At 42.0% G+C, this 27,379-nt stretch overlaps 1 protein-coding gene across 1 annotated transcript in view; it reads left to right on the forward strand.

Moving 5' to 3' along the window:
* LOC117521186 (sodium- and chloride-dependent betaine transporter-like) overlaps positions 1-24,180 on the forward strand; it is a 36,117-nt gene extending 11,937 nt beyond the window's left edge. Inside the window, exons 3-4 of the mRNA XM_034182536.1 lie at positions 23,225-23,365; positions 24,044-24,180. Of these exons, the coding sequence (XP_034038427.1) occupies positions 23,225-23,365; positions 24,044-24,180 (278 nt within the window). The remainder of the gene's footprint in view (positions 1-23,224; positions 23,366-24,043) is intronic.
* The last annotated feature ends 3,199 nt before the right edge of the window (positions 24,181-27,379 follow it).

A 27,379-nucleotide genomic window follows, 5' to 3' on the forward strand; every position in this document is an offset into this window, starting at 1 on the left:
TTGATTTGGAGACAGTGCACCTGCCGGTGAGTTTTTCTGCTGTGCTCATCCATCTGAACTTTAAACTGGAGGAACTGGCTCAAATGTTCCACATTTTAATACTTAGCTTGTTCTTCAGTCACCCATTAACATTTCCTATAAATAATTAGTCTTTTGATTGTTTTGTGGTTGAACTGACTTCATGTGGCTAGCATACTGGCATGGTCTGTTACTATTCTTTTTACTCTTTTTATTCATTTTTATTAGGAATTGTTTTTGTAATTTGTGTCAGTATTTTTGTTGGTAGCATCGCCCAAGCAGAGGGGCACCCCTTCAAGTCTGGTCTGCTTGAGGTTTCTTCCTCAGTGGGAGTTTTTCCTTACCACTGTGTCACCTGTGGGGGTTGGTAAGGTTAAATCAAATCAAATCAATTTTATTTATATTGTGCCAAATTACAACACACAGTTGCCCCAAGGCGCTTTATATTGTAAGGCAAAAGCCATACAATAATTACAGAAAAACCCCAATGGTCAAAACGACCCCCTATGAGCAAGCACTTGGCGACAGTGGGAAGGAAAAACTCCCTTTTAACAGGAAGAAACCTCCAGCAGAACCAGGCTCAGGGAGGGGCAGTCTTCTGCTGGGACTGGTTGGGGCTGAGGGGAGAGAATCAGGAAAAAGACATGCTGTGGAAGAGAGCAGAGATCAATCACTAATGATTAAATGCAGAGTGGTGCATACAGAGCAAAAAGAGGTGAATAAAAAGAAACACTCAGTGCATCATGGGAACCCCCCAGCAGTCTAAATCTATAGCAGCATAACTAAGGGATGGTTCAGGGTCACCTGATCCAGCCCTAACTATAAGCTTTAGCAAAAAGGAAAGTTTTAAGCTTAATCTTAAAATAGAGAGGGTGTCTGCCTGATCCGAATTGGGAGCTGGTTCCACAGGAGAGGAGCCTGAAAGCTGAAGGCTCTGCCTCCCATTCTACGCTTACAAACCCTAGGAACTACAAGTAAGCCTGTAGTCTGAGAGCGAAGGGCTCTATTGGGGTGAGATGGTACTATGAGGTCCCTAAGATAAGATGGGACCTGATTATTCAAAACCTTATAAGTAAGAAGAAGAATTTTAAATTATATTCTGGAATTAACAGGGAGCCAATGAAGAGAGGCTAATATGGGTGAAATATGCTCTCTCCTTCTAGTCCCTGTCAGTACTCTAGCTGCAGCATTTTGAATTAACTGAAGGCTTTTCAGGGAACTTTTAGGACAACCTGATAATAATGAATTACAATAGTCCAGCCTAGAGGAAATAAATGCATGAATTAGCTTTTCAGCATCACTCTGAGACAAGACCTTTCTAATTTTAGAGATATTGCGCAAATGCAAAAAAGCAGTCCTACATATTTGCTTAATATGCGCATTGAAGGACATATCCTGATCAAAAATGACTCCAAGATTTCTCACAGTATTACTGGAGGTCAGGGTAATGCCATCCAGAGTAAGGATCTGGTTAGACACCATGTTTCTAAGATTTGTGGGGCCAAGTACAATAACTTCAGTTTTATCTGAATTTAAAAGCAGGAAATTAGAGGTCATCCATGTCTTTATGTCTGAAAGACATTCCTGCAGTTTAACTAATTGGTGTGTGTCCTCTGGCTTCATGGATAGATAAAGCTGGGTATCATCTGCGTAACAATGAAAATTTAAGCAATGCTTTCTAATAATACTGCCTAAGGGAAGCATGTATAAAGTGAATAAAATCGGTCCTAGTCCATGAAGAAGACTCCCCATTTACATGAACAAATTGTAATCTATTAGATAAATATGATTCAAACCACTGCAGCGCAGTGCCTTTAATACCTATGGCATGCTCTAATCTCTAATAAAATTTTATAGTCAACAGTATCAAAAGCTGCACTGAGGTCTAACAGGACGAGCACAGAGATGAGTCCACTGTCTGAGGCCATAAGATCATTTGTAACCTTCACTAATGCTGTTTCTGTACTATGATGAATTCTGAAACCTGACTGAAACTCTTCAAATAGACCATTCCTCTGCAGATGATCAGTTAGCTGTTTTACAACTACCCTTTCAAGAATTTTTGAGAGAAAAGGAAGGTTGGAGATTGGCCTATAACTAGCTAAGATAGCTGGGTCAAGTGATGGATTTTTAAGTAATGCTTTAATTACTGCCACCTTAAAAGCCTATGGTACATAGCCAACTAATAAAGATAGATTGATCATATTTAAGATCGAAGCATTAATTAATGGTAGGGCTTCCTTGAGCAGCCTGGTTGGAATGGGGTCTAATACAACCCCTGGCAAAAATTATGGAATCACTGGCCTCGGAGGATGTCATCAATACATCATCAATACAATACATCATCAATAAATGCACAAGTTTACGTTGATATTTTGGACACTTTTCTTATCCCATCAATTGAAAGGATATTTGGGATGATGAAATCATTTTTCAAGATGATAATGCATCTTGCCATAGAGCAAAAACTGAAAACATTCCTTGCAAAAAGACACATAGGGTCAATGTCATGGCCTGCAAATAGTCCGGATCTTAATCCAATTGAAAATCTTTGGTGGAAGTTGAAGAAAATGGTCCATGACAAGGCTCCAACCTGCAAACCTGATCTGACTGTTGTGAAAGTGTAGTGACACGGACCCACAACAGGGGGCGCAAATGAACGGTCAATAGATGAGCCAAAAAGTAACAATTTAATGTTGTGAAATGTGCACAACGAATATACAGACAATCTCAGAATATGATTAAAGTCAAATTACAAAGGTGACGTGTGGGCAGGCTCGAGGATAGAAGACGTCTGTCCTGAGAAGGGCCGGAACCACACGATTTCTGCCACCACCGAACCTGGTGAATACTGGAGCCACCAAGTCCCGAATTCCCAGGTGATCACCGTCTCCGACTGTCGGATCTGGTACTGCTGGCGAGAACAAAGACAGTCAAGTGTGGGTGTGTGTACACCCAGTAACAACAACGGTGGGAATGCCACCTCCACCTCTCACTCAATATGTGATGAGTACCGCAGTGATTCCTCAGGGGAAAAGAGTGCCGTCCTGCACTCACTCAGCTTCCACAGATAGAGGAACCGGTACTCCTGCAAACACTCACAATATACAGATATATTGTAACACAAAACGGCTGAGGATATTACCTTCAATGAAGTACGATATCTCGGCGATGAGGTGGAGATGACGTCTGGGTTTTATGGAGTGAGGTGATGAAGAATGAGTGACAGCTGTCAGGAAGTAATGAGTAACAGCTGTCACTCCCGGCTGTGTCCGTGGCGGCAGCGCCCTCTCGTGCCTGAAGCCCGCACTTCAGGCAGGGCACCCTCTGCTGGTGGGCCAGCAGTACCTCCTCTTCTGGCGGCCCAGACAACACTGACAACAGCAATCAGAGAAAGTTGGAGCCAGATTGATGAAGAGTACTGTTTGTCACTCATTAAGTCCATGCCTCAGAGACTGCAAAAGCCAGAGGTGCTGCAACAAAATACTAGTGATGTGTTGGAGCATTCTTTTGTTTTTCATGATTCCATAATTTTTTCCTCAGAATTGAGTGAGTCCATATTTTTTTTCTCTCTGCTTGGTCTAAAAAAGTAACCGTTATTGACTGCCACAATTTTTTTTTCCTGATTTCTTATAGTGTTTCTTAAAGCAAGAAAGTTGCCATTTGAAGTGACTTTAGTTTTGTATCATGTCTGTGATCTGCTTTTTTTCTACAAAATTAACCAACTGAATGAACATCCTCTGAGGCCGGTGATTCCATAATTTTTGCCAGGGGTTGTAGACATGTTGATGGTTTGGAGGAAGTGACTAATGAAAATAACTCAGACAGAACAATCGGAGAGAAAGAGTCTAACCAAATACCAGCGTTACTGAAAGCAGTCGAACATAAAGATATGTCTTTGGGATGGTTATGAATAATTTTTTCTTTAATAGTTAAAATTTTATTTGCAAAGAAAATCATGAAGTCATTAATAGTTAAAGGAATACTCGGCTCAATAGAGCTCTGACTCTCAAGGTTAGACCTTGCTTGTGTGAAGCTCCTTGAGGCAACTTTGTTGTGATTTGGTGCTATATAAAATCAAATAAATTGAAAAAATCATATGTCTCACATGACATAAAAGATATCAATCTGAAGCTGTTTTTAGCCTACGGATTCAGATATATTCTGTAACATTAAGAGACATTGTGATTGCAACATACATGTGTTCTCCTTGGGCAGTCATTGCTTCCGTAATAATAGGTAATTTCTTCTCGTTCTGTAATGTCATTCAGCACAAACAAACAAAGGTGTGGCTTTCCATTCACCTCATTTTTTTTCATCTTACAGTTTGGATATCTCTGTTCATCACTGACTAGTCGACCAAATGATCCAGCTTCTCTCGATGCATCAATACTTTAAAAATGGAAAAATGAAACAAGGGACAAAGCAAATATCACAATATATCACCATAAAGTTAAAGCCTGACTTAGATAGTATGGTAAAGTATAGTGTAGGCTTAACACCATTTTTTCCCTCTCAACTTGAATGCGAACATAAATGCCCACATGATGGATGGTATAGTTTCCTTCTGTTCTGATATTGTGCATCAGTTATTAGATCTCTCCTATACTCAACTACAAAATCTCCTTTGGAAATTGGAGACTTTGCAAGTAAACCACGTCCTGACAAAGACAACAAAACAGAATCAACAGATTATCACCAAAACAGCAAAACCAGTGGTCATATTAGTTTAGACCTAAACACATAGAAGGTGATTTGAGATAAGCTGCAATCTGCAACTTCTTTAGTTTATCCTAACATTTTGCATTAGATGCTCATCAGATAATGAGTGTGTATATGCTAGAAATAAATAAATAAAACACATAGCCTTACCTTTCACTGCATTGTATTACTTTACTTCTAATTTGAATGTCTTGTCACATCCTGAGGCAACATGGTGACTGGCATCTTGAACTGGGCTGATCTGTCGTGGCATTTCAAACTGCAGGACAATTTGGAAATCTGCATTACATTCAATTTCACTTTGAGGTCTTTGAAGGTGATAACTCTATAACATGCACAGCAGCCATTTTTGAGATGAAGCTTACACACCACAGTTCAAATTTTAAATTTTGTTTTAGTTTTAATCGCTGACTGAAAATTTAGTTATAGTTGCATTTTAGTCTGAAGATAGTCACTTTTAATCTTTAATTTTTGCTCACAGTTTCTTGGTATTGTAAAGGAATTTGCTGAATGATAATTCTTCTGACTGTAAAAAAAAATCCAATGAAAAGTAAGCATACCTTGAACTATTATTAGTTATCAGACACTTATGTTTGAGTGATAAAACTAACTTTTTATGTATTACATTAAAGCTGACTTTTATTTATTTACACCACACACTAAAATATACAATATACAAAAAGTTTAAAAGAAGAAATATAAAATACATAGGTAGGATGTAAGGCTGTGGAGAAATAACTTAGAAGCTAATCTTGCTGGACAGCCAAGAATTGGTTATAAAATAAATAAATAAAATTTCCCTTTCCCGTGCCACATTGACCACCTCTGGGGGATCCCGAGGCATTCCCAGGCCAGTGTGGAGATATAATCTCTCCACCTAGTCCTGGGTCTTCCCCGTGTTCTCCTCCCAGATGGACATGCCTGGAACACCTCCCAAGGGAGGCACCCAGGAGGCATACCAGATACCCGAACCATCTCAGCTGGCTCCTTTCAATGCGAAGGAGCAGCGACTCTACTCCGAGCTCCCCACGTATGACCGAACTTCTCACCCTATGTCCAAGGGAGACACCAGCCACCCTCTTGAGGAAGCCCATTTCGGCGGCTTGTACCCGCGATCTAGGTCTTTCGGCCATGACCAAACCCTCATGACCATAGGTGAGAATAGGAACGAAGATGGAGAGCTTCGCCTTTTGGGTCAGCTCCCTTTTTGTCACAACAGTACAGTAGAGCGAATGCAATACAGCCCCTGCTGCGCCGATTCTCCGGCCAATCTTACGCTCCATTGTCCCCTCACTAATGAACAAGACCCCGAGGTACTTGAACTCCTTCACTTGGGGCAAGGCCATATTCACTACCTGGAGTAGGTAATCCATTGGTTTCCTGCTGAGAACCATGGCCTCAGATTTAGGGGTGCTGATCCTCATCCCAGCTGCTTCACACTCGGCTGTGAACCGATCCAGTGAGCATTGGAGGTCACCGACCGATGAAGCCAACATGACCACATCATCTGCAAAAACCAGTGATGAGACCCTGAGCCCGCCAAACCGGAAACCCTCCTCCTCCCGACTACACCTCGATATCCTGTCCATGAATATCACAAACAGGATTGGTGACAAGGCACAGCAAGGCCAACCTCCACCGGAAACGAGTCTGACTTACTGCTGAGCATCTGAATACAGCTCTCGCTTTGCGAGTACAGAGATTGGGTGGCCCTGAGAAGGAACCCCTCACTCCATACTCCCGCAGCACCTCCCACAGTATCACCCAGGGTACTCGATCATACGCCTTCTCCAAGTCCACAAAACACATGTAGACTGGCTATAGACTGGTGATAACCCCAATGGTCCATTTGTGAAATACAAAAAGGGGTTTTAAACTCATGTCATAAATATTCCCCCAAAACAAGTGCACAATATGTTAAATAAGGATAAATAAGCATCAAATAAAGCTGTATAAGTATTTTTCAAGTGACAAAGTGACTAAGCTTTGATGAAATCCTGAGGCAGCAGGAGAGTTTTTTGCAAAATTGGTTAATGTGTTCTTTCCAGTTAAGACAATGATCTATAACCACTCCAAGATATCTGATGTTATTTTTGTTTTGTTAGCTTATACTGTATTTTTATGTCAAGGGTTGTCATCAATCCCTTTTGAGGTGAATGGAAAAATCAATATTTAATTAGCCAATCAGAGTAGAGCTGTACCGTGATGTCAGTGGCTGGTTTCTTCAAAACCGCTTTGCTTTGTGTTTATATGCATGTCTCTCACATATGTAAAACCTAGCGAGAAATAAACACTTCTAAAACCGAAAACACAGTATTTACCCAAGGCTAGCATATGGCTATCGGGTATTGGGAAGACCTGGCATCCGTCTGTCTGTCTATCTGTCCATCTGTCTGTGTACAGCACAAGTCCAGTTCTATTACTGCCGCAGTGTTCAAATTCACAGGGAACATTCTTGGGACACAGACCTTGGACAAGTTCAAAGATGGCTAACCTTGACATATTTTAAGAGGTTAAAAGTCACATTCTGTACCTAATTTATGGAATTATCTCATGGATGTTACTGTCGTGATTTCACATGCTGCTAGCTAGGTGGGAACTCCGTTTCGTTTGTGTGTAAATATAACCTCTTTGTCATACAACCCCAATTCCAATGAAGTTGGGACATTGTGTAAAATGTAAATAAAAACAGAATACAATGACTTGCAAATCCTCTTCAACCTATATTCAATTGAATACACCACAAAGACAAGAAATTTAATGTTCAAACTGATAGACTTTATTGTTTTGTGCAAATATTTGCTCATTTTGAAATGGATGCCTGCAGCTCGTTTCAAAAAAGCTGTATGTTTACTACTGTGTTACATCACCTTTCCTTCTAACAACACTCTAAGCATTTGGGAACTGAGGACACTAATTGTTGAAGCTTTGTAGGTGGAATTCTTTCCCATTCTTTCTTGATGTACGATTCAGTTGTTCAACATTCCGGGGTCTCAGTTGTCGTATTTTTACACTTCATAATGTGCTACACATTTTCAATGGGCGACAGGTCTGGACTGCAGGCAGGCCAGTCTAGTACCCACACTCTTTTACTATGAAGCCATGCTGTTGTAACACGTGCAGAATGTGGCTTGGCATTGACTTGCTGAAATAAGCAGGGCCGTCCCTGAAAAAGACGTTGTTTCGATGGCAGCATGTGTTGCTCCAAAACCTGGATGTACCTTTCAGCATTGATGGTGCCATCACAGATGTGTAAGTTGCCCATGCCATGGGCACTGACACACCCCCATACCATCACAGATGCTGGCTTTTGAACTTTGCACTGGTAATAATCTGGATGGTCTTTTTCCTTTTTTGTCAGGAGGACACAAAGTCTATGATTTCCAAAAACAATTTGAAACATGGACTCATTAGACCACAGCACACTTTTCCACTTTGTGTCTGTCCATTTCAAATGAGCTCAGGCCCAGAGAAGGTGGTGGCGTTTCTGGATGTTGTTGATGTATGCCTTTCATTTTGCATGGTAGAGTTTTAAATTGCACTTGTAGATGTAGTGATTTCAATTTCAATTTATTTTCATTTATATAGCACCAAATCACAACAGAGTTGCCTCAAAGCACTTCACACAGGTAAGGTCTAACCTTACCAACCCCCAGAGCAACAGTGGTAAGGGAAAAACTCCCTCTGAGGAAGAAACCTCAAGCAGACCAGACTCAAAGGGGTGACCCTCAGCTTGGGCCATGCTACAAACATAAATTACAGAACAATTCACAGAACAATTCACGGATAATATACAAGAAATGCTATTGGCGCACAGGACAGGAGGATCGCCAACACGAATACAACTCCCATCTCTGGATGGAGCTGCACCTTAAACAGAGAGAAAAAACAGAATCAGGCATCAGAAAGACAAAAAAAATACTGTATAATTTGCCAGCATTAAACAACAAGAAAAACAGAAATACTAAGGTGATCGCCGGCCACTAGCCCTAAACTTCACTAAAAGACCCAGAATTTAGGTAAAGTTGAGGCCACGGCCCACTCCAATTACTAATAAATGAATTAAAAGAGTAAAAAGCGTAAAACAAAACTGTACCAGTATGCTAGCCATATGAAAGGGAAAATAAGTGTGTAGTGATGAACTGGGTTAACTGACAATGGTTTTCTGAAGTGTTCCTGAGCCCACGCGGTAAGATCCTTTACAGTGACATCATTGTGTAAAGTTTACACAATGATGTCAGTTTTTAATGCAGTGCTGCCTGAGGGATCAAAGGTCATGGGCATTCAATGTTGGTTTTCGGCCTTGCCGCTTACGTGTAGAAATTTCTCCAGATTCTCTGAATCTTCTGATTATATTATCAATCAATCAATCAATCAATCAATCAATTTTTTATATAGCGCCAAATCACAACAAACAGTTGCCCCAAGGCGCTTTATATTGTAAGGCAAGGCCATACAATAATTACACTCAACAAAAATATAAACGCAACACTTTTGGTTTTGCTCCCATTTTGTATGAGATGAATTCAAAGATCTAAAACTTCTTCCACATACACAATATCACCATTTCCCTCAAATATTGTTCACAAACCAGTCTAAATCTGTGATAGTGAGCACTTCTCCTTTGCTGAGATAATCCATCCCACCTCACAGGTGTGCCATATCAAGATGCTGATTAGACACCATGATTAGTGCACAGGTGTGCCTTAGACTGCCCACAATAAAAGGCCACTCTGAAAGGTGCAGTTTTATCACACAGCACAATGCCACAGATGTCGCAAGATTTGAGGGAGTGTGCAATTGGCATGCTGACAGCAGGAATGTCAACCAGAGCTGTTGCTCATGTATTGAATGTTCATTTCTCTACCATAAGCCGTCTCCAAAGGCGTTTCAGAGAATTTGGCAGTACATCCAACCAGCCTCACAACCGCAGACCACGTGTAACCACAGCAGCCCAGGACCTCCACATCCAGCATGTTCACCTCCAAGATCGTCTGAGACCAGCCACTTGGACAGCTGCTGAAACAATCGGTTTGCATAACCAAAGAATTTCTGCACAAACTGTCAGAAACTGTCTCAGGGAAGCTCATCTGCATGCTCGTCGTCCTCATCGGGGTCTCAACCTGACTCCAGTTCATCGTCGTAACCGACTTGAGTGGGCAAATGCTCACATTCACTGGCATTTGGCACGTTGGAGAGGTGTTCTCTTCACGGATGAATCCCGGTTCACACTGTTCAGGGCAGGTGGCAGACAGCATGTGTGGCATCATGTGGGTAAGCGGTTTTCTGATGTCAATGTTGAGGATCGAGTGGCCCATGGTGGCGGTGGGGTTATGGTATGGGCAGGCGTTTGTTATGGACGAAGAACACAGGTGCATTTTATTGATGGTATTTTGAATGCACAGAGATACCGTGACAAGATCCTGAGGCCCATTGTTGTGCCATACATCCAAGAACATCACCTCATGTTGCAGCAGGATAATGCACGGCCCCATGTTGCAAGGATCTGTACACAATTCTTGGAAGCTGAAAATGTCCCAGTTCTTGCATGGCCGGCATACTCACCGGACATGTCACCCATTGAGCATGTTTGGGATGCTCTGGACCGGCGTATACGACAGCGTGTACCAGTTCCTGCCAATATCCAGCAACTTTGCACAGCCATTGAAGAGGAGTGGACCAACATTCCACAGGCCACAATTGACAACCTGATCAACTCTATGCGAAGGAGATGTGTTGCACTGCATGAGGCAAATGGTGGTCACACCAGATACTGACTGGTATCCCCCCCCCCCCCCCCCCAATAAAACAAAACTGCACCTTTCAGAGTGGCCTTTTATTGTGGACAGTCTAAGGCACACCTGTACACTAATCATGGTGTCTAATCAGCATCTTGATATGGCACACCTGTGAGGTGGGATGGATTATCTCAGCAAAGGAAAAGTGCTCACTATCACAGATTTAGACTGGTTTGTGAACAATATTTGAGGGAAATGGTGATATTGTGTATGTGGAAAAAGCTTTAGATCTTTGAGTTCATCTCATACAAAATGGGAGCAAAACCAAAAGTGTTGCGTTTATATTTTTGTTGAGTATGTAAAACCCCAACGGTCAAAACGACCCCCTGTGAGCAAGCACTTGGCTACAGTGGGAAGGAAAAACTCCCTTTTAACAGGAAGAAACCTCCAGCAGAACCAGGCTCAGGGAGGGGCAGTCTTCTGCTGGGACTGGTTGGGGCTGAGGGAGAGAACCAGGAAAAAGACATGCTGTGGAGGGGAGCAGAGATCGATCACTAATGATTAAATGCAGAGTGGTGCATATAGAGCAAAAAGAGAAAGAAACAGTGCATCATGGGAACCCCCCAGCAGTCTACGTCTATAGCAGCATAGCTAAGGGATGGTTCAGGGTCACCTGATCCAGCCCTAACTATAAGCTTTAGCAAAAAGGAAAGTTTTAAGCCTAATCTTAAAAGTAGAGAGGGTGTCTGTCTCCCTGATCTGAATTGGGAGCTGGTTCCACAAGAGAGGAGCCTGAAAGCTGAAGGCTCTGCCTCCCATTCTACTCTTACAAACCCTAGGAACTACAAGTAAGCCTGCAGTCTGACAGCGAAGCGCTCTATTGGGGTGATATGGTACTACGAGGTCCCTAAGATAAGATGGGACCTGATTATTCAAAACCTTATAAGTAAGAAGAAGAATTTTAAATTCTATTCTAGAATTAACAGGAAGCCAATGAAGAGAGGCCTATATGGGTGAGATATGCTCTCTCCTTCTAGTCCCCGTCAGTACTCTAGCTGCAGCATTTTGAATTAACTGAAGGCTTTTCAGGGAACTTTTAGGACAACCTGATAATAATGAATTACAATAGTCCAGCCTAGAGGAAATAAATGCATGAATTAGTTTTTCAGCATCACTCTGAGACAAGACCTTTCTGATTTTAGAGATATTGCGTAAATGCAAAAAAGCAGTCCTACATATTTGTTTAATATGCGCTTTGAATGACATATCCTGATCAAAAATGACTCCAAGATTTCTCACAGTATTACTAGAGGTCAGGGTAATGCCATCCAGAGTAAGGATCTGGTTAGACACCATGTTTCTAAGACTTGTGGGGCCAAGTACAATAACTTCAGTTTTATCTGAGTTTAAAAGCAGGAAATTAGAGGTCATCCATGTCTTTATGTCTGTAAGACAATCCTGCAGTTTAGCTAATTGGTGTGTGTCCTCTGGCTTCATGGATAGATAAAGCTGGGTATCATCTGCGTAACAATGAAAATTTAAGCAATACCGTCTAATAATACTGCCTAAGGGAAGCATGTATAAAGTGAATAAAATTGGTCCTAGCACAGAACCTAGTGGAACTCCATAATTAACTTTAGTCTGTGAAGAAGATTCCCCATTTACATGAACAAATTGTAATCTATTAGACAAATATGATTCAAACCACCGCAGCGCAGGGCCTTTAATACCTATGGCATGCTCTAATCTCTGTAATAAAATTTTATGGTCAACAGTATCAAAAGCAGCACTGAGGTCTAACAGAACAAGCACAGAGATGAGTCCACTGTCCGAGGCCATAAGAAGATCATTTGTAACCTTCACTAATGCTGTTTCTGTACTATGATGAATTCTAAAACCTGACTGAAACTCTTCAAATAGACCATTCCTCTGCAGATGATCAGTTAGCTGTTTTACAACTACCCTTTCAAGAATTTTTGAGAGAAAAGGAAGGTTGGAGATTGGCCTATAATTAGCTAAGATAGCTGGGTCAAGTGATGGCTTTTTAAGTAATGGTTTAATTACTGCCACCTTAAAAGCCTGTGATACATAGCCAACTAACAAAGATAGATTGATCATATTTAAGATCGAAGCATTAAATAATGGTAGGGCTTCCTTGAGCAGCCTGGTAGGAATGGGGTCTAATAAACATGTTGATGGTTTGGATGAAGTAACTAATGAAAATAACTCAGACAGAACAATCGGAGAGAAAGAGTCTAACCAAATACCGGCATCACTGAAAGCAGCCAAAGATAACGATACGTCTTTGGGATGGTTATGAGTAATTTTTTCTCTAATAGTTAAAATTTTGTTAGCAAAGAAAGTCATGAAGTCATTACTAGTTAAAGTTAATGGAATACTCAGCTCAATAGAGCGCTGACTCTTTGTCAGCCTGGCTACAGTGCTGAAAAGAAACCTGGGGTTGTTCTTATTTTCTTCAATTAGTGATGAGTAGAAAGATGTCCTAGCTTTATGGAGGGCTTTTTTATAGAGCAACAGACTCTTTTTCCAGGCTAAGTGAAGATCTTCTAAATTAGTGAGACGCCATTTCCTCTCCAACTTACGGGTTATCTGCTTTAAGCTACGAGTTTGTGAGTTATACCACGGAGTCAGGCACTTCTGATTTAAAGCTCTCTTTTTTAGAGGAGCTACAGCATCCAAAGTTGTCTTCAATGAGGATGTAAAACTATTGACGAGATACTCTATCTCACTTACAGAGTTTAGGTAGCTACTCTGCACTGTGTTGGTATATGGCATTAGAGAACATAAAGAAGGAATCATATCCTTAAACCTAGTTATAGCGCTTTCTGAAAGACTTCTAGTGTAATGAAACTTATTCCCCACTGCTGGGTAGTCCATCAGAGTAAATGTAAATGTTATTAAGAAATGATCAGACAGAAGGGAGTTTTCAGGGAATACTGTTAAGTCTTCTATTTCTATACCATAAGTCAGAACAAGATCTAAGATATGATTAAAGTGGTGGGTGGACTCATTTACTTTTTGAGCAAAGCCAATAGAGTCTAATAATAGATTAAATGCAGTGTTGAGGCTGTCATTCTCAGCATCTGTGTGGATGTTAAAATCGCCCACTATAATTATCTTATCTGAGCTAAGCACTAAGTCAGACAAAAGGTCTGAAAATTCACAGAGAAACTCACAGTAACGACCAGGTGGACGATAGATAATAACAAATAAAACTGGTTTTTGGGACTTCCAATTTGGATGGACAAGACTAAGAGTCAAGCTTTCAAATGAATTAAAGCTCTGTCTGGGTTTTTGATTAATTAATAAGCTGGAATGGAAGATTGCTGCTAATCCTCCGCCCCAGCCCGTGCTACGAGCATTCTGACAGTTAGTGTGACTCGGGGGTGTTGACTCATTTAAACTAACATATTCATCCTGCTGTAACCAGGTTTCTGTAAGGCAGAATAAATCAATATGTTGATCAATTATTATATCATTTACCAACAGGGACTTAGAAGAGAGAGACCTAATGTTTAATAGACCACATTTAACTGTTTTAGTCTGTGGTGCAGTTGAAGGTGCTATATTATTTTTTCTTTTTGAATTTTTATGCTTAAATAGATTTTTGCTGGTTATTGATAGTCTGGGAGCAGGCACCATCTCTACGGGGATGGGGTAATGAGGGGATGGCAGGGGGAGAGAAGCTGCAGAGAGGTGTGTAAGACTACAACTCTGCTTCCTGGTCCCAACCCTGGATAGTCACGGTTTGGAGGATTTAAGAAAATTGGCCAGATTTCTAGAAATGAGAGCTGCTCCATCCAAAGTGGGATGGATGCCGTCTCTCCTAACAAGACCAGGTTTTCCCCAGAAGCTTTGCCAATTATCTATGAAGCCCACCTCATTTTTTGGACACCACTCAGACAGCCAGCAATTCAAGGAGAACATGCGGCTAAACATGTCACTCCCGGTCCGATTGGGGAGGGGCCCAGAGAAAACTACAGAGTCCGACATTGTGGACTGTAGATGATGGAATCCCTAAATGCCTTGCAATTGAACATTGAGAAACATTGTTCTTAAACTGTTGGACTATTTTTTCATGCAGTTCTTCACAAAGTGGTGATCCTCAACCAATCTTTGCTTGTGAAGGGCTGAGCCTTTTGGGGATGCTCCTTTTATACCCACTCATGACACTCACCTGTTTCCAAACAGGTGTTCTTTGAGCATTCATCAACTTTTCCAGTCTTTTGTTGCCAGTCCCAACTTTTTGAAACGTGTTGCAGGCATCCATTTCAAAATGAGCATATATTTGCACAAAAACAATAACGTTTATCAGTTTGAACATTAAATATCTTTGTGGTGTATTCAATTGAATATAGGTTGAAGAGGATTTGCAAATCATTGTATTCTCTTTTTATTTACATTTTACACAATGTCCCAACTTCATTGGAATTGGGGTTGTATATTATGTAAAAGCTAGCGAAAAATAAACACTTCTAAAACTGAAAGCGTTATTTTTAGAACCTAATAATACCTCTAAAGTGATTTAAAGACATTTGGCAGATGTTAGCATTCAGTTTAGTTTTTAAGTGGCAGGGGTGACAGCCAATCAGAGTAGAGCTGCACCGTGATGTCACAGTCTGGTTGCTAGCTGCAAACACAGTTTAGTTTGTAAATATATGCTCTTTGTCATATACAGTGGTGGGCACAGTTCCACTAATCTGCTAACCTCTAATTATTGAAGCGAAGCAGATTAGCTTTTCAGCTAACTTCAAAAACCATCAGCGGACCAATTAGCATCCGATAAATTTAGTTCGATAACTTTTAGACCACTAACGTTTTTTTTTTTGTTTTTTTTTTTACATAATTAGTAATGGTGAAAAACATTTATAAGCCCTGTTGGCTTCTGTCTGCTGTGTATTTTGCAGCAGTGAGGCAGGTAAGAGGAGCTGAGCTCAAGTCTACCCCAGCAGAAGGGGTCTGGCTGCCAGGCTGCCACACACACAAAAAAACTCAAGTCATTACCCTTTGCAGCACACAGTGGTGCAGCCGTGAGGCCGAAGTCCTCAAAAGGATAGCAGGTTTGACTTATGGTTTTGATTTATAAACCAAATCAATCCAGATAGTTTAACAACATTAATGTCAACTCTATCATTTGTACAAAGTGAAAATATAACACATATCTTTTAATTTTAAAATAATGCACTAATTCTGTCGTTTTGAACATATTAACACACTCACCGATGCCAAACTGCATTATGGGTAAACTGAACCTGCGATCACCAATTGGTTGATTCATTTAACCAACACAAAACTTAAAGTATGTGTTGGCTTTTACAAATAAATGTGTCTTTGTAAAATGTCTTTTTTTATTTGTTAACAAAAAGGCATTGGCAAAACTGAAAATTCTTTTCAAGTTGTGATTCAGCCAGGCAGCAACAATCATGTGATATAACCAGGCGTCATTTACACTGCCATCCTGTAGATGGCAGTGTTCTATGCATTTTGACTTATCTACTGGATGGTATATTATATACTGGCATATTATGTTTCTATGTTTTTTACGTTTTTACTCTTTTACTATGCTTTGTAATGTTTTAATTCATTTTATTTTGTTTTCTGAATTGTTTTGTGTGAAGCGCCTTGAGGCAACTCTGTTGTGATTTGGCGCTATATAAAGTGAATAAATTGAATTGAAACTGATGCTCAGTTTACCCATAATGCAGTTTGGCATCTGTTTTTGTTAATATATTGAACACCTCAGAATTAGTGCATTATTTTAAAATTAAAAGATATGTGTTATATTTTCACTTTGTACAAATGACAGACTTGACATTAATGCAGTTAAACTATCCGGATAAATTTGGTTTATAAATCAAAACCATAAGTCAAACCTACTTTCATTTTCAAGACATCTGCCTCACGGCTGGACCACTGTATGCTGTCAAGGTAAATGACGCTTCCCAACAGCAGTGTGCAGTGTGTAGTGTGTACAAAGACAGCAGTGCTGACTCATTGGCTGTGTTTGGGTTTGTGATAGCCTTTTATTCTATCAGAAGCATTGGCGGTGTTAAAACTCAAAATCAGCTTATTAGTAGCTGAGAGTGTACCGGAGACAATACTGAAAGCTATCGGTTAGCGGTTAGCTGTAGCTTCTGATAAATTTTTTTGTGGTTTATCGGTTAAGTGTTATAAAAGATAACTTTTCAGTTCGCTGATTAGCGGTTATTGAAACAAAAGTTTTGGTTCGCTGTGTCCACCACTGATCATCTATTATCAGCGAAGTGCTGCTGTGCGGCACGAAGCTCGCTCTTATGGTAGACAAAGGCACAAACTGGAAATGGCACAAAACGGAAATGGCACAAAAAAATCTGCCAAGTGGAGAAAAAGCCACAAACCGGACAACATTGTCACAAAAAAGGTAAAAAGCCACAAACTAATGGTAGACGAAGCCTCTAAACGGAAATGGCACAACAAATTTCGCCATGGGAGACGAAGCAACAAACCATACAACATTGTCGTTCAAAGCCACAAACCGATGGCAGGTTCTGCAACAATTATTCAGTTTTAAGTATTTATTATTGAATTATTTATTAATAATTTTTTGATGAAATATACACAGATAGTGAACAGCTTTGCACATTAATGTCAGCGACATCAAACATATAATGTGTGAAATGCCAAGTGTTCCAATACTTTTGGAGGGCACTGTATCTTAACCTTATGATGAGTGCAAAATGAGTGTGGTATTATTACTGTTTTGTCTAAGAATGTTTAATTTTCACTGTTGCTGCACTTTGTGTGAAATCATAGTCATATCGTATATCATATTGATATGACAATATTCCGATATGATATTTTGCCCTTATTTAGGCAAAAAAAAAGGGAAAAATGCTTAAAAAGGCAAGGGGGTCACTGAAAGGTTTTTGCCATGCTCATGCTCCACCGAAACATTTTCTCAAAAAAAAAAAAAAAGTCTGAAGGACCTAAATGACATGGTGCGATGCTGAAGAGCTTCACTTGTTCATGTCCGTGACATATACATATTATGTAAAAGCTAGCGAGAAATAAATCATTCTAAAACTGAAAATGCTGTTTTTAGAATACAGAATGTTTTTTGATAATACCTCTGAAGTCATTTAAAAGACATTTAGCAGACGTTAGCACTCAGTTTAGTTTTTGAGTGACGGGGGTGAAGGGCATTCAGAGAAGAGCTGTATCGTGACGTCACAATCTGGTTGCTAGCTGCAAACTCAGTTTTTGGAACCTAACAATTACTTAAACAACTGCAAATTATACAGAACACAATGCTCATACATCCGAGGATATTTTAGTATTGTGTTATTTTTGAAACCTAATAACGCCTGTGAACCTATTTCATGGATGTTAGCATGGTGACGTCACAGGCTGGTAGCTAGCTGCCAAACTCTGTTTCGTTTGTGTGTAAATATATCCTCTTTGTCATATATCATATGTCATATTTGATACAACAAAAGAGAAGAATTTTCTTTAAAAGATGATGTGAAATTTCAGCTACATTTTGCCAGAAGCTGCAGTTTGTCCCATGGCTGTCCCATGGGTGACAGTGAAAGTTGAGGGCCTCAGGAGACCAGACCTGGGTGGCAGGGGTTAGCTCTGGGGGTGTGGAACCTCGCTGTGGGGAAAGGAGCCAGAGCTTGTGCGGGAGGTGAAGTGATACCAGTTAGATCTGGTGGGCCTCACCTCCATGCACAGTCTCAGCTCCAGAACCACTCTCCTTTATAGGGGTTGGACCTTATTCTTCCTTGGAGTTGTCCAGGGTGTGAGATGCCAGGCGGGTGTGGGGATACTCACTAGTCCCCGGCTAAGCGCCGCTGTGATGGAGTTTACCCCGGTAGATGAGAGTCGCCTCCCTGCACCTTCGGGTAGTGGGGGAAACTCTGACTGTTGTTTGTGCGTATGCACCGAACAGCAGTTTGGTGTATTCGGCCTTCTTGGAGTCCCTGAATGGAGTCCTGTATGGGGCTCGGGTGGGGGCCTCCATTGTTCTGCTGGGGGACTTCAGTGCACACGTGGACCATGACATAGACACTTGGAAAGGCATGGCTGGGAAGAACGGCCTCCCCGATCTACAGTAAACCCGAATGGTCATTTGTTATTGCACTTCTGTGCTAGTCATGGACTGTCCATAATGAACACCATGCTCAAACATAAGGATGCTCATAAGTGTACATGGTACCAGAGTACCCTAGGCCGAAGATCGATGATCAATTTTGTGATTGTATCATCTGATCTGAGGCCTCATGTTTTGGATATTTGGGTGAAGAGAGGGGCAGAGCTGTCAACTGATCACCATCTAGTGGTAAGTTGGATCAGAGGGTGGGGAAGGACTTTGGACAGACCTGGTAAGCCCAAACAGATAGTGCACATGAACTGGGAACATATACAGGAGCCCACTGTCCAACAGATCTTCAACTCACACCTCCGGTGGAGCTTCTGTAGCATCCCTGTTGAGGTTGGGGGAATTGAGTAAAAATGGGCAATGTTCAAAGCTTCCGTTGCTGAAGCTGCAGCAGGGAGCTGTGCCCTGAAGGTCTTAGGTACCTCAAGAGGTGGCAACCCTTCAACATCGTGGTGGACACCGGTGGTCAGGGAAGCCGTCCAACTGAAGAAGGAGTCCTTCTGGGATATGTTATCTTGGACAACTCCGGAGGCAGTTGCAAGGTACTGACAGGGCCAAAGGGCAGTGGCCTCTGCTATGAGGGAGGCAAAGCGGCAGGTGTGGGAGGAGTTCGGAGCAACCATGGAGAAGGACTTTCGGTTGGCACCAAGTTGCTTCTGGCAGACCGTGAGACACCTCAGGAGGGGAAAACATGGAATCATCCAAACTATCTACAGTAAGGATGGGACTCCGTTGACCTCAACTGAGGATGTAATCCGGTGCTGGAAGGAAAACTTTTAGGAACTCCTGCATCAGACCAAATTGCCCTCTATAGCAGGGGCAGAGCTAGAAGTTGATGGAGGATTTTCATCAGTTTCCCTGGTGGAAGTCACTGAGATAGCCAAACAACTCCACAGTTGCAAGGCCCCGGGGGTTGATGCGATCCGTCCAGAAATGCTGAAAGCTCTAGGTGTCTCTAGGTGGCTCTGTCTTGGATGAGATGTCTCTTCAACATTACGTTGAGGTCTGGGACAGTGCCTAAGGAGTGGCAAACTGGGGTGGTGGTCCAAATATTTAAAAAGGGGGACCAGAGAGTGTGTGCCAGTTACAGGGGCATCACACTACTCAGCCTCCCTGGTAAAGTGTACTCCAGGGTGCTGGAAAGGAGGGCTTGGCCAATAGTCGAACCTCTGATTGAAGAGGAACAATGCGGGTTTCGTCCTGGTCGTAGTACAACCGACCAGCTCTTCACTCTCACAAGGATCCTGGAGGAGGCCTTGGAGTATGCCCATCCAGTCTACATATGTTTTGTGGACTTGGAGAAAGTGTATGATCGGGTACCCTGGGAAATACTGTGGGAGGTGCTGCGGGAGTATGGAGGGAGGGGTTCCTTCTCAGGGCCACCCAATCTCTGTACTCACAAAGCAAGAGCTGTGTTCGGGAGCTGAGCCAAAAGGTGAAGCTCTCGATCTACTGGTCGATCTTCGTTCCTACTCTCACCTATGGTCATGAGGGTTGGGTCATGGCCGAAAGAACTATATTGCGGGTACAAGCGGCCGAAATGGGCTTCCTTAGCTGGGTGGTTGGTGTCTCCCTTCGAGATAGGGTGAGAAGTTCAGTCATCCGTGAGGGTCTCGGAGTAGAGCCGCTGCTGCTTCGCATTGAAAGGAGCCAGCTGAGTTGGTTCAGGCATCTGATAAGGATGCCCCCTCTAGGCATCCCTAGGGAGGTGTTCCAGGTACAGCTAGCTGGGAGGAGACCCCGGGGAAGACTCAGGACTAGTTGGAGAGATTATATCTCCACACTGGCCTGGGTATGCCTCAGTGTCCCCCAGTCAGAGGTGGTCAATGTGGCTCAGGAAAGAGAAGTCTGGTGTCCCCTGCTGGAGCTGTTGCCACCGTGACCCAATCCCGGATAAGCGGTTGAAGATAAGTGAGTGATGATTTTGTCAGAAGGCACACAGAATAGAATGTGTCAGCACAGAGCTACAACTCCGTGAGGAAAAACTCACCTTGCAGCTGCTGTACTCAGCATCCAAACTACCTCCATTGTGCAGCATACCACATGCATACTGGCTGTAAAAATCACTCATGGTTGCCTCAGGGGGGACACTCACCCTGTACCATGGCTTCAACTTCTTGGCTTTATCGGCAGTCATCTTCTGTGTGGTTGTCAATGACAAGTTCCAGTGTCACAGACTGAATGGTTCCCCACTTCTGGTCGGTCCCCCTGCCTTCACTGTGCATGCGTCATTTTGGATCGTCAGCAGCAATTCACTGATGATCGCCTCGTTTCTGTTTAAAACTGCACTTCAGTCATCATCTATCTCAGTGGCAGATATCTAAAGCTTTTGTACAACAATCATTTCCACAGCAGCACATCTGAGATGGACTCTGTACCGATCAAAGAGAATAATGTTACATCAGATGACAAAGTAAAACCTCTTAAGTCATTTTAATGTCAGTTTTAAGCAGAAATGAGATGATAGTCTGTTAATCGCTGCTCACGCTCCGACATGACTCATTCCCAGTGAAGGCAGAGGGGCTGATCAGACTGTGACACCAGGTTTACGCATGCGCAGACTAGTGTTGAGGATCACTCAGCCTAGGGGAGTGCTGAGTCCTTGACACTATGTCCAGCTCAGTAAACTTCTCCCGTCTTTGGCTAAAGCATACTCGCCACCTAACGGACGTGCCGGGGCTTGCACCAGCTATATCGCCCTCAATGAAATTTGCCAAAATAAAAAAATTTTACAAATTGATACGGCCCAATTTTTGCATGCGGGTGGGGATGATAAACTAATAGTTTTTTATAGGGCCTAATAATATGAATAGAACATTGTTCTGGTAAACAATGACAAGACATACCTTCCTTGTAGTCCTTGCAGAGGGTTTAAGAGTTCTCTCTTGACATTTTCCATCAAATCATCAGCAGTATCTGCATCCATGCTTGGGGACCACGTTTTTACACCAGTATTTTTGCCAATCAAACCATCTGTCGGTTTCAGAGGGTTGGGTGTAACAATTCTGTCAACTCTCTGCCGTATGCTAATGCAATATGTCCATCTTTGCATTTCCCATGAACATGGAGACTGGGCACTTACAAAAAAATTTCAATTCATCAACTTTCCACCTTTTAAAGTCATCTAAACTGCACTGATTGCTCAAATTTATATTGCATTCTGTCATCTTTACCATGTTTTCACAGGTTTAGTTGGTAGTCCTTTCTTTTTTTTAAATCCCACAATACACTGAGCAGCCTGAGATGCGGCCAACTTGTTTCCTTAGGGCCCTGTCCCACTGGCGTTTAGGAGGATTTGTGCATGAAATGAGGAGACAAAAGCTGAGCGTCCGCAACAAAGGTGGGCGGAAATGACAAATGTCCCGGGGTGGATCAGCGAATACATGAGGAAGAAAAGCGGATATAACAGGGAACAGAAGTGAAGGCGACCATGGAGGCGCCCCCATGAGGGGCACAGCGGCCGTGATGCACTCGCTTCATCCGTGCCCACTCTGTCTGCATGCGCGACATACCATTTGCGACCGTGATGTGGCTGTGCTGAGCACGCGTCATATCTGTTTTGCACGCTGTCCCAGTCCACCGCCAAGCCGTGCCAACCCGTCGGTTGCGGATATCAGCGGATGACAGGGGATATGCGGCGCGTTGGTTGTGTATGTCCTGCGTATGTCTTCAGTATGTGTTCAGGCCGTGATGCGGATCTCAAATCCTCCTAAACGCCAGTGGGACGGGGCCCTTAGTGTTCGTGGATTAACTTGACCTAACATCCTGAAGCTACCAACACCTGCTAAAAATGTTAATGTTAAAATTGAATCATTTGATAACTTTACTCAACAGAAATACTGGAGCACAGACAACTTTGATGAACCATTGGAACAATTAACCACACAAAGACACATTATTGCAGATATCTGCAATAAAATGCTCAACAAATGAATGAACAAGAGCAGTCTGAGATTTCTGATGTCCGCCAATCCGGATAACCTTTTGGTGAGAATCCATGAAGTAGTTTTGCCATAATCCTTCAAAGCCTGTATAAAGTGAAATCTTGATTTAGAATCCTGATCGGGATCACCTCCAAAATTTAATGGAGTCTTCCATGGCCTAATATCTATCTGTGGTGAAAATTTCATCAAAATCAGTGTAGTAGTTTTGACATAATACTGCTGACAGACAAATAAATAAACGCCAGTGACTTTATTACATCCTTGGTGGACGTAAAGACGGGTCTTCACAGTAGTTCAGCCTCTGTCCGAAGGCAGTTTCAACATACAGGTGCCACTCAAAGCGGTCACACACCCAATGTGTTAGGATAACTGGGCTTTAGTGAATGTGATAATGAACATGATGACGATTATGATGTCTGAAAGACATCTACATGTTTGAGTTATATCACAGTTTTATCTCTGTGAGACTGGGGCTTAAGGAACATCTTGGGCTTTCTCATGTGCACCCCTGGCAAATAAGTGTAACACAGACCACTCAAGCAACAGTAACCAGTCTCCAGTATTATATAAAATGATTGCTTGTTCAAATTTAGACAGTTGAGCATTCTTCAACACTATAATAATCTAAGTTTTTCCTGCAGGTATAGGCTATGGTACTCAAATGATTGGGCTATACAAAGTAATTTATTACATCGTCATCCTGGCCTGGGCTTTTCTTTACCTCATATCTTCCTTCAGTGCTGAACTCCCCTGGGCTCACTGCAACAACACCTGGAACACAGGTACACACACATACTCTGTGTATTTGAATATACACAAATTATTAAGCTAGATATTATTTGCGCTTCATGAATTTTTTGAATTAATCATGAATTAGTTTGTCATTAAATACTCCCAAAACAGGTAAGTCTTGAAATCCCTCAAGAAACTCCATGCTTTGTCCAATCTAAAATTCTCTATGGGAAAGTTGAGGTATTCCTGATTGGACACAAAGTCCCCAATCCCGATGGTGGACGTAAAAACAGGCTGTGTAAATAGTGCAAATACATTTGGGGCATGTCCAGGTGCACATTGTGATGATATTTCCTCCCAGCTAAAATGGCAAATGAGGTTGTAAACTGCAAAAGGAGTGGTTTCATGGTCCGCATTTTCCAGGGGTGTTTAGATCATCATGTTGTCACCTGTTTTCCTCTTTACGGAAAGAGATGCACTGGACAAGGAAATGATTTCAGCACACAATGTGTGGACACATGGAATTAGTGGTCAGAAGAGACATGATGCTTTGCAGATCAACTCAGATCAGATGAAACATGAAGGCCGAAGATCTTGTGGCTGTCCACTTTCATTACTTCAATACCCTTGATGGTGAGGGGGTTCAGTTGAGGGACTTTCTTCTGAAGTCAGTGATGATTTCTGTTTTCTTTCCTACATTGAGGATGAGATCGTTTTCCTCTCCGTAGGCAAGTGTGCCGTTGACCACTGCCCTGTACCCAGTCTCATCCTCACCCTTGACGAAGTACGGGATGGTCGTGTTATCAGCGTATTTGATGATGATGACTCTGTTGTCCATGTTGGATACACAGTCGTGGGTGTATAGGGTGAAGAGTTTGGGGCTGAGGCAGCAGCCCTGAGGTCATCCGGTGCTGATTGTAAGCTCAGCGGAAACCTTCCCTCTCATCTGTACAACCTGCGGTCTGTCTGAGAGGAAATCCAGAACCCAGTTGCAGGTGGCGGTTGGGACCCCCAGGTCAGACAGTTTCCTAATCAGCTTTTTTGGATGGATGGTGTTGAAGGCAGAAGTGTAGTCAAGGAAGAGCATCCTGACCAGTGATGCCGGTAATGTATTACTTAGTAACTGATCGCACCATTAAAACCAGTGTCACTGGTCCGTGTGCAGGGGGAGGTTGGCGTTCAGTTGAACTGCCCACTTCGCCCACTATCAGTGAGCTGCGAGCTTTTCATCTGCGGTTTTGCACTGCAGATTTGAGTTGAAAAACAGTTGTCGTCTCTCAAAGCATGGCGACGGCTTACAAAGACATTTTTACACATTTTTTAAATTTTACTAAAACTCTATGTGACTGTCCTCGCTACAAACACCCATGACGCATTAACAACAAATTATATTAATGCTTTTTTCCCACCCAAATGCACCTATGTCTGTTTCTGAGGATGACATGATGTAAAGAATACTGATAAAACTTTCTTACCTGTCAGTATGGTCATGTTTCCTGCATAAATATGTCATGGAGAATTTAGGACCCTTCTCACCAGACAAGAATCTAAGTGTTTTAGCTGCTCATTGAGGCTTTTCAGCTTTCAAATCCCGCAAAACCTCAGAGAGGTCGCTGCACTGTGAGATCGCAGTAACATTGAGAACTACACTGAGACGCTCTGATCGGGCTGCACTTTAACCGCTGCACATGGATAACACCATTAACAACGCAACATAAAACTATTTTTATATTGTGCCTAAACCTCTCATGAATATATTCTCTGGGTTTTTAGACATCGTTATTGCATTTATTTTATGTAAACAAGCGAGAATCACAGGCTGTTTCTCCGTTATTTTCAATGGGAGCTGCTGTGAGCTACGCTCGCTTCCTGATCATGTTGTTCTGGGGGAAAGTGAAGTTTGCTCTTTAACGTCTTTATTATTGTTCTTTACAACACTGTTTGTTTGTCCTTTGTTCCAGACTAATATATATAATATGTCTGAAATTCGGTTTGCGCTTATTAAATTCCACGCAGATTAAACGTAGCAGGCACGGATTATTTGTTATAATTGTTTCAGGGTATCATGCATGCAGTCTCTTATTAACGTGATGAAAAGCTTAAAAACTTACATTTTTGTAGTATAATATTCATTTACAATTGTCATCATGTGGATTCTCTATGTTGTTTTGATTGCAGCGACTATCTGGCGCACAAGGGATTATGGGATACATGAAAACCCTGAATTCATAAAAAAAATTTCCTCAAAGGTGTCCAAAGAAGTCAGAGAGGAACAAAGTCTCAAAGCAACAGTTTTTATTTTTTCCAACAAAAAAAGGAAGCAAAATTCACAAAGTCTCCAAGAACACCAGAACAGCTTGAAAGAGACAAAGGCTAACAATGCATTTGTTGTCAGGGTTTGGATTTTGTTTTATTGTGTTTGCTCTGCTTAGTTAGGTTATGTTTTGTGATTTCTCTTGTGGGGTTTTTTCTGCTTGGCCTTGGTCTGTCCCTTTCTCTCTTATCTGTCTCTCCTGGTGGTGGGCAGGGCACACCTTTGGGCCACACCCCTATTCTGGTGGTTTCCACACACCTGCTTCTAATTGGTAGCTCATCACCAGGGTGTATATTAGCTTCACGGGTTGCATGGTTTACTCGCCAGTTTGTTGTGCTTTATGCCATTGCTTCATAGCCAGTCTCGTGTAAGTTTTTCTCGACCTGTTTTCTCGCTGTGTTTGGGACTGCCTGATTATTTATTGGACCATGCCCTAGCCTAATGTTTCTGACACTGTCGCTGATTTTTGACTGCCTTTCCATGTACCAGTCCCTGCTTATTGTTCCAGTAAAACCTTGTCACCAAATCCCATCTGAGTCTGAGCTCTGCATTTGTGTCCAGCCATCTGGTACCACTGGTTCTGACATTTGTACACACTTTAGGGGTCAGTAACTCCACCCAAAGTGGATGGCCTTTCTAAACTTAGCACTTCTTACACCAATAAAAACAGTTATTAATGACATCATTATACAAATGCAAATTAGTTCATTTCTTGGTGTCGTGGTTCGTGGTGGCTTGGCCCAGAAGGCTGTAGGAGGCATATGCAGACTCACAGACACAAGTGTAGGATTAAGAAAATGGCTTTATCTGGTAAGCTGGCAACAGGTTCGGTACACAGGATATGAGTCAATAGAGCAGAGGTAACAGGCAGGCAACAAGCTGAGGCGAAGTCCAAAAAAATAAGCAAGGTTCAAAATACATGGCGTCAGAGAGTTCACAGGGCTGAGGCAGAGGCAAAGTCAAAAACTGACCAGAGTTCAGGAATTAGAAGGGGCGGCAATCAGAACCCTCTGGGGTCAGCTCCGTTGTATACGATGGTGGAATACAAGTTTAATTTAATGATACACATCTTTTTAATGATATTAGATAGAAACTTACTTTTTTGCAGAAAAGTACACTCCACAGACTTTCAAACCAGCCCTCCTCCATGCTTTACGCATATGAATGGGGGGGGGGGGGGGGGGGGGGGGGGGGGGTTGGTGAGGAGAGTTTCAAAGTGTGAAGATAGGTTGTTTACAGTGCAAGAACACATTTCAAAAAGGACAGTCGACTCCATGGAAGTGCAAAGTTTGTGATGTGGCCCTTTGTATAATAGCAGACAGAAATTGCTTTGAGTTGTGGCATGAAGACCAACAAAACACACAGACCATTTTGTATATATTGTTCAAAATGTGCATTTGTGTTTATTGTTAGAACCTTTATTTTGTACAAGATTCCAAACTACCTTTATAAAGTGTCAAAATAGTTGTTTATTATAGTTTGGTGTGTGTTTTGAATAAATGTGTGTGAAAATTATTCCGCTTTATTTTTTCCTTTCTTATTTCTGATTGTAAATCTTTAGTACACTTATAAAACACCACTATAGCAATATATATTCTGAAAGTACAGGTTGTCCTGAAAAAAGGAGACATACTACTTGATTGCGGGATGCAAGGTGAGCTTTTAACAGCAATAATAAAACATTTATGCCAGGCGAGTGAACTGTCCAAAAAACGCCCTCGGACCCCAGAGGCAAGCAAGGTCAGAAATA

Source organism: Thalassophryne amazonica, chromosome 12, assembly GCF_902500255.1.
Source record: "Thalassophryne amazonica chromosome 12, fThaAma1.1, whole genome shotgun sequence".
NCBI lineage: Eukaryota > Metazoa > Chordata > Actinopteri > Batrachoidiformes > Batrachoididae > Thalassophryne > Thalassophryne amazonica.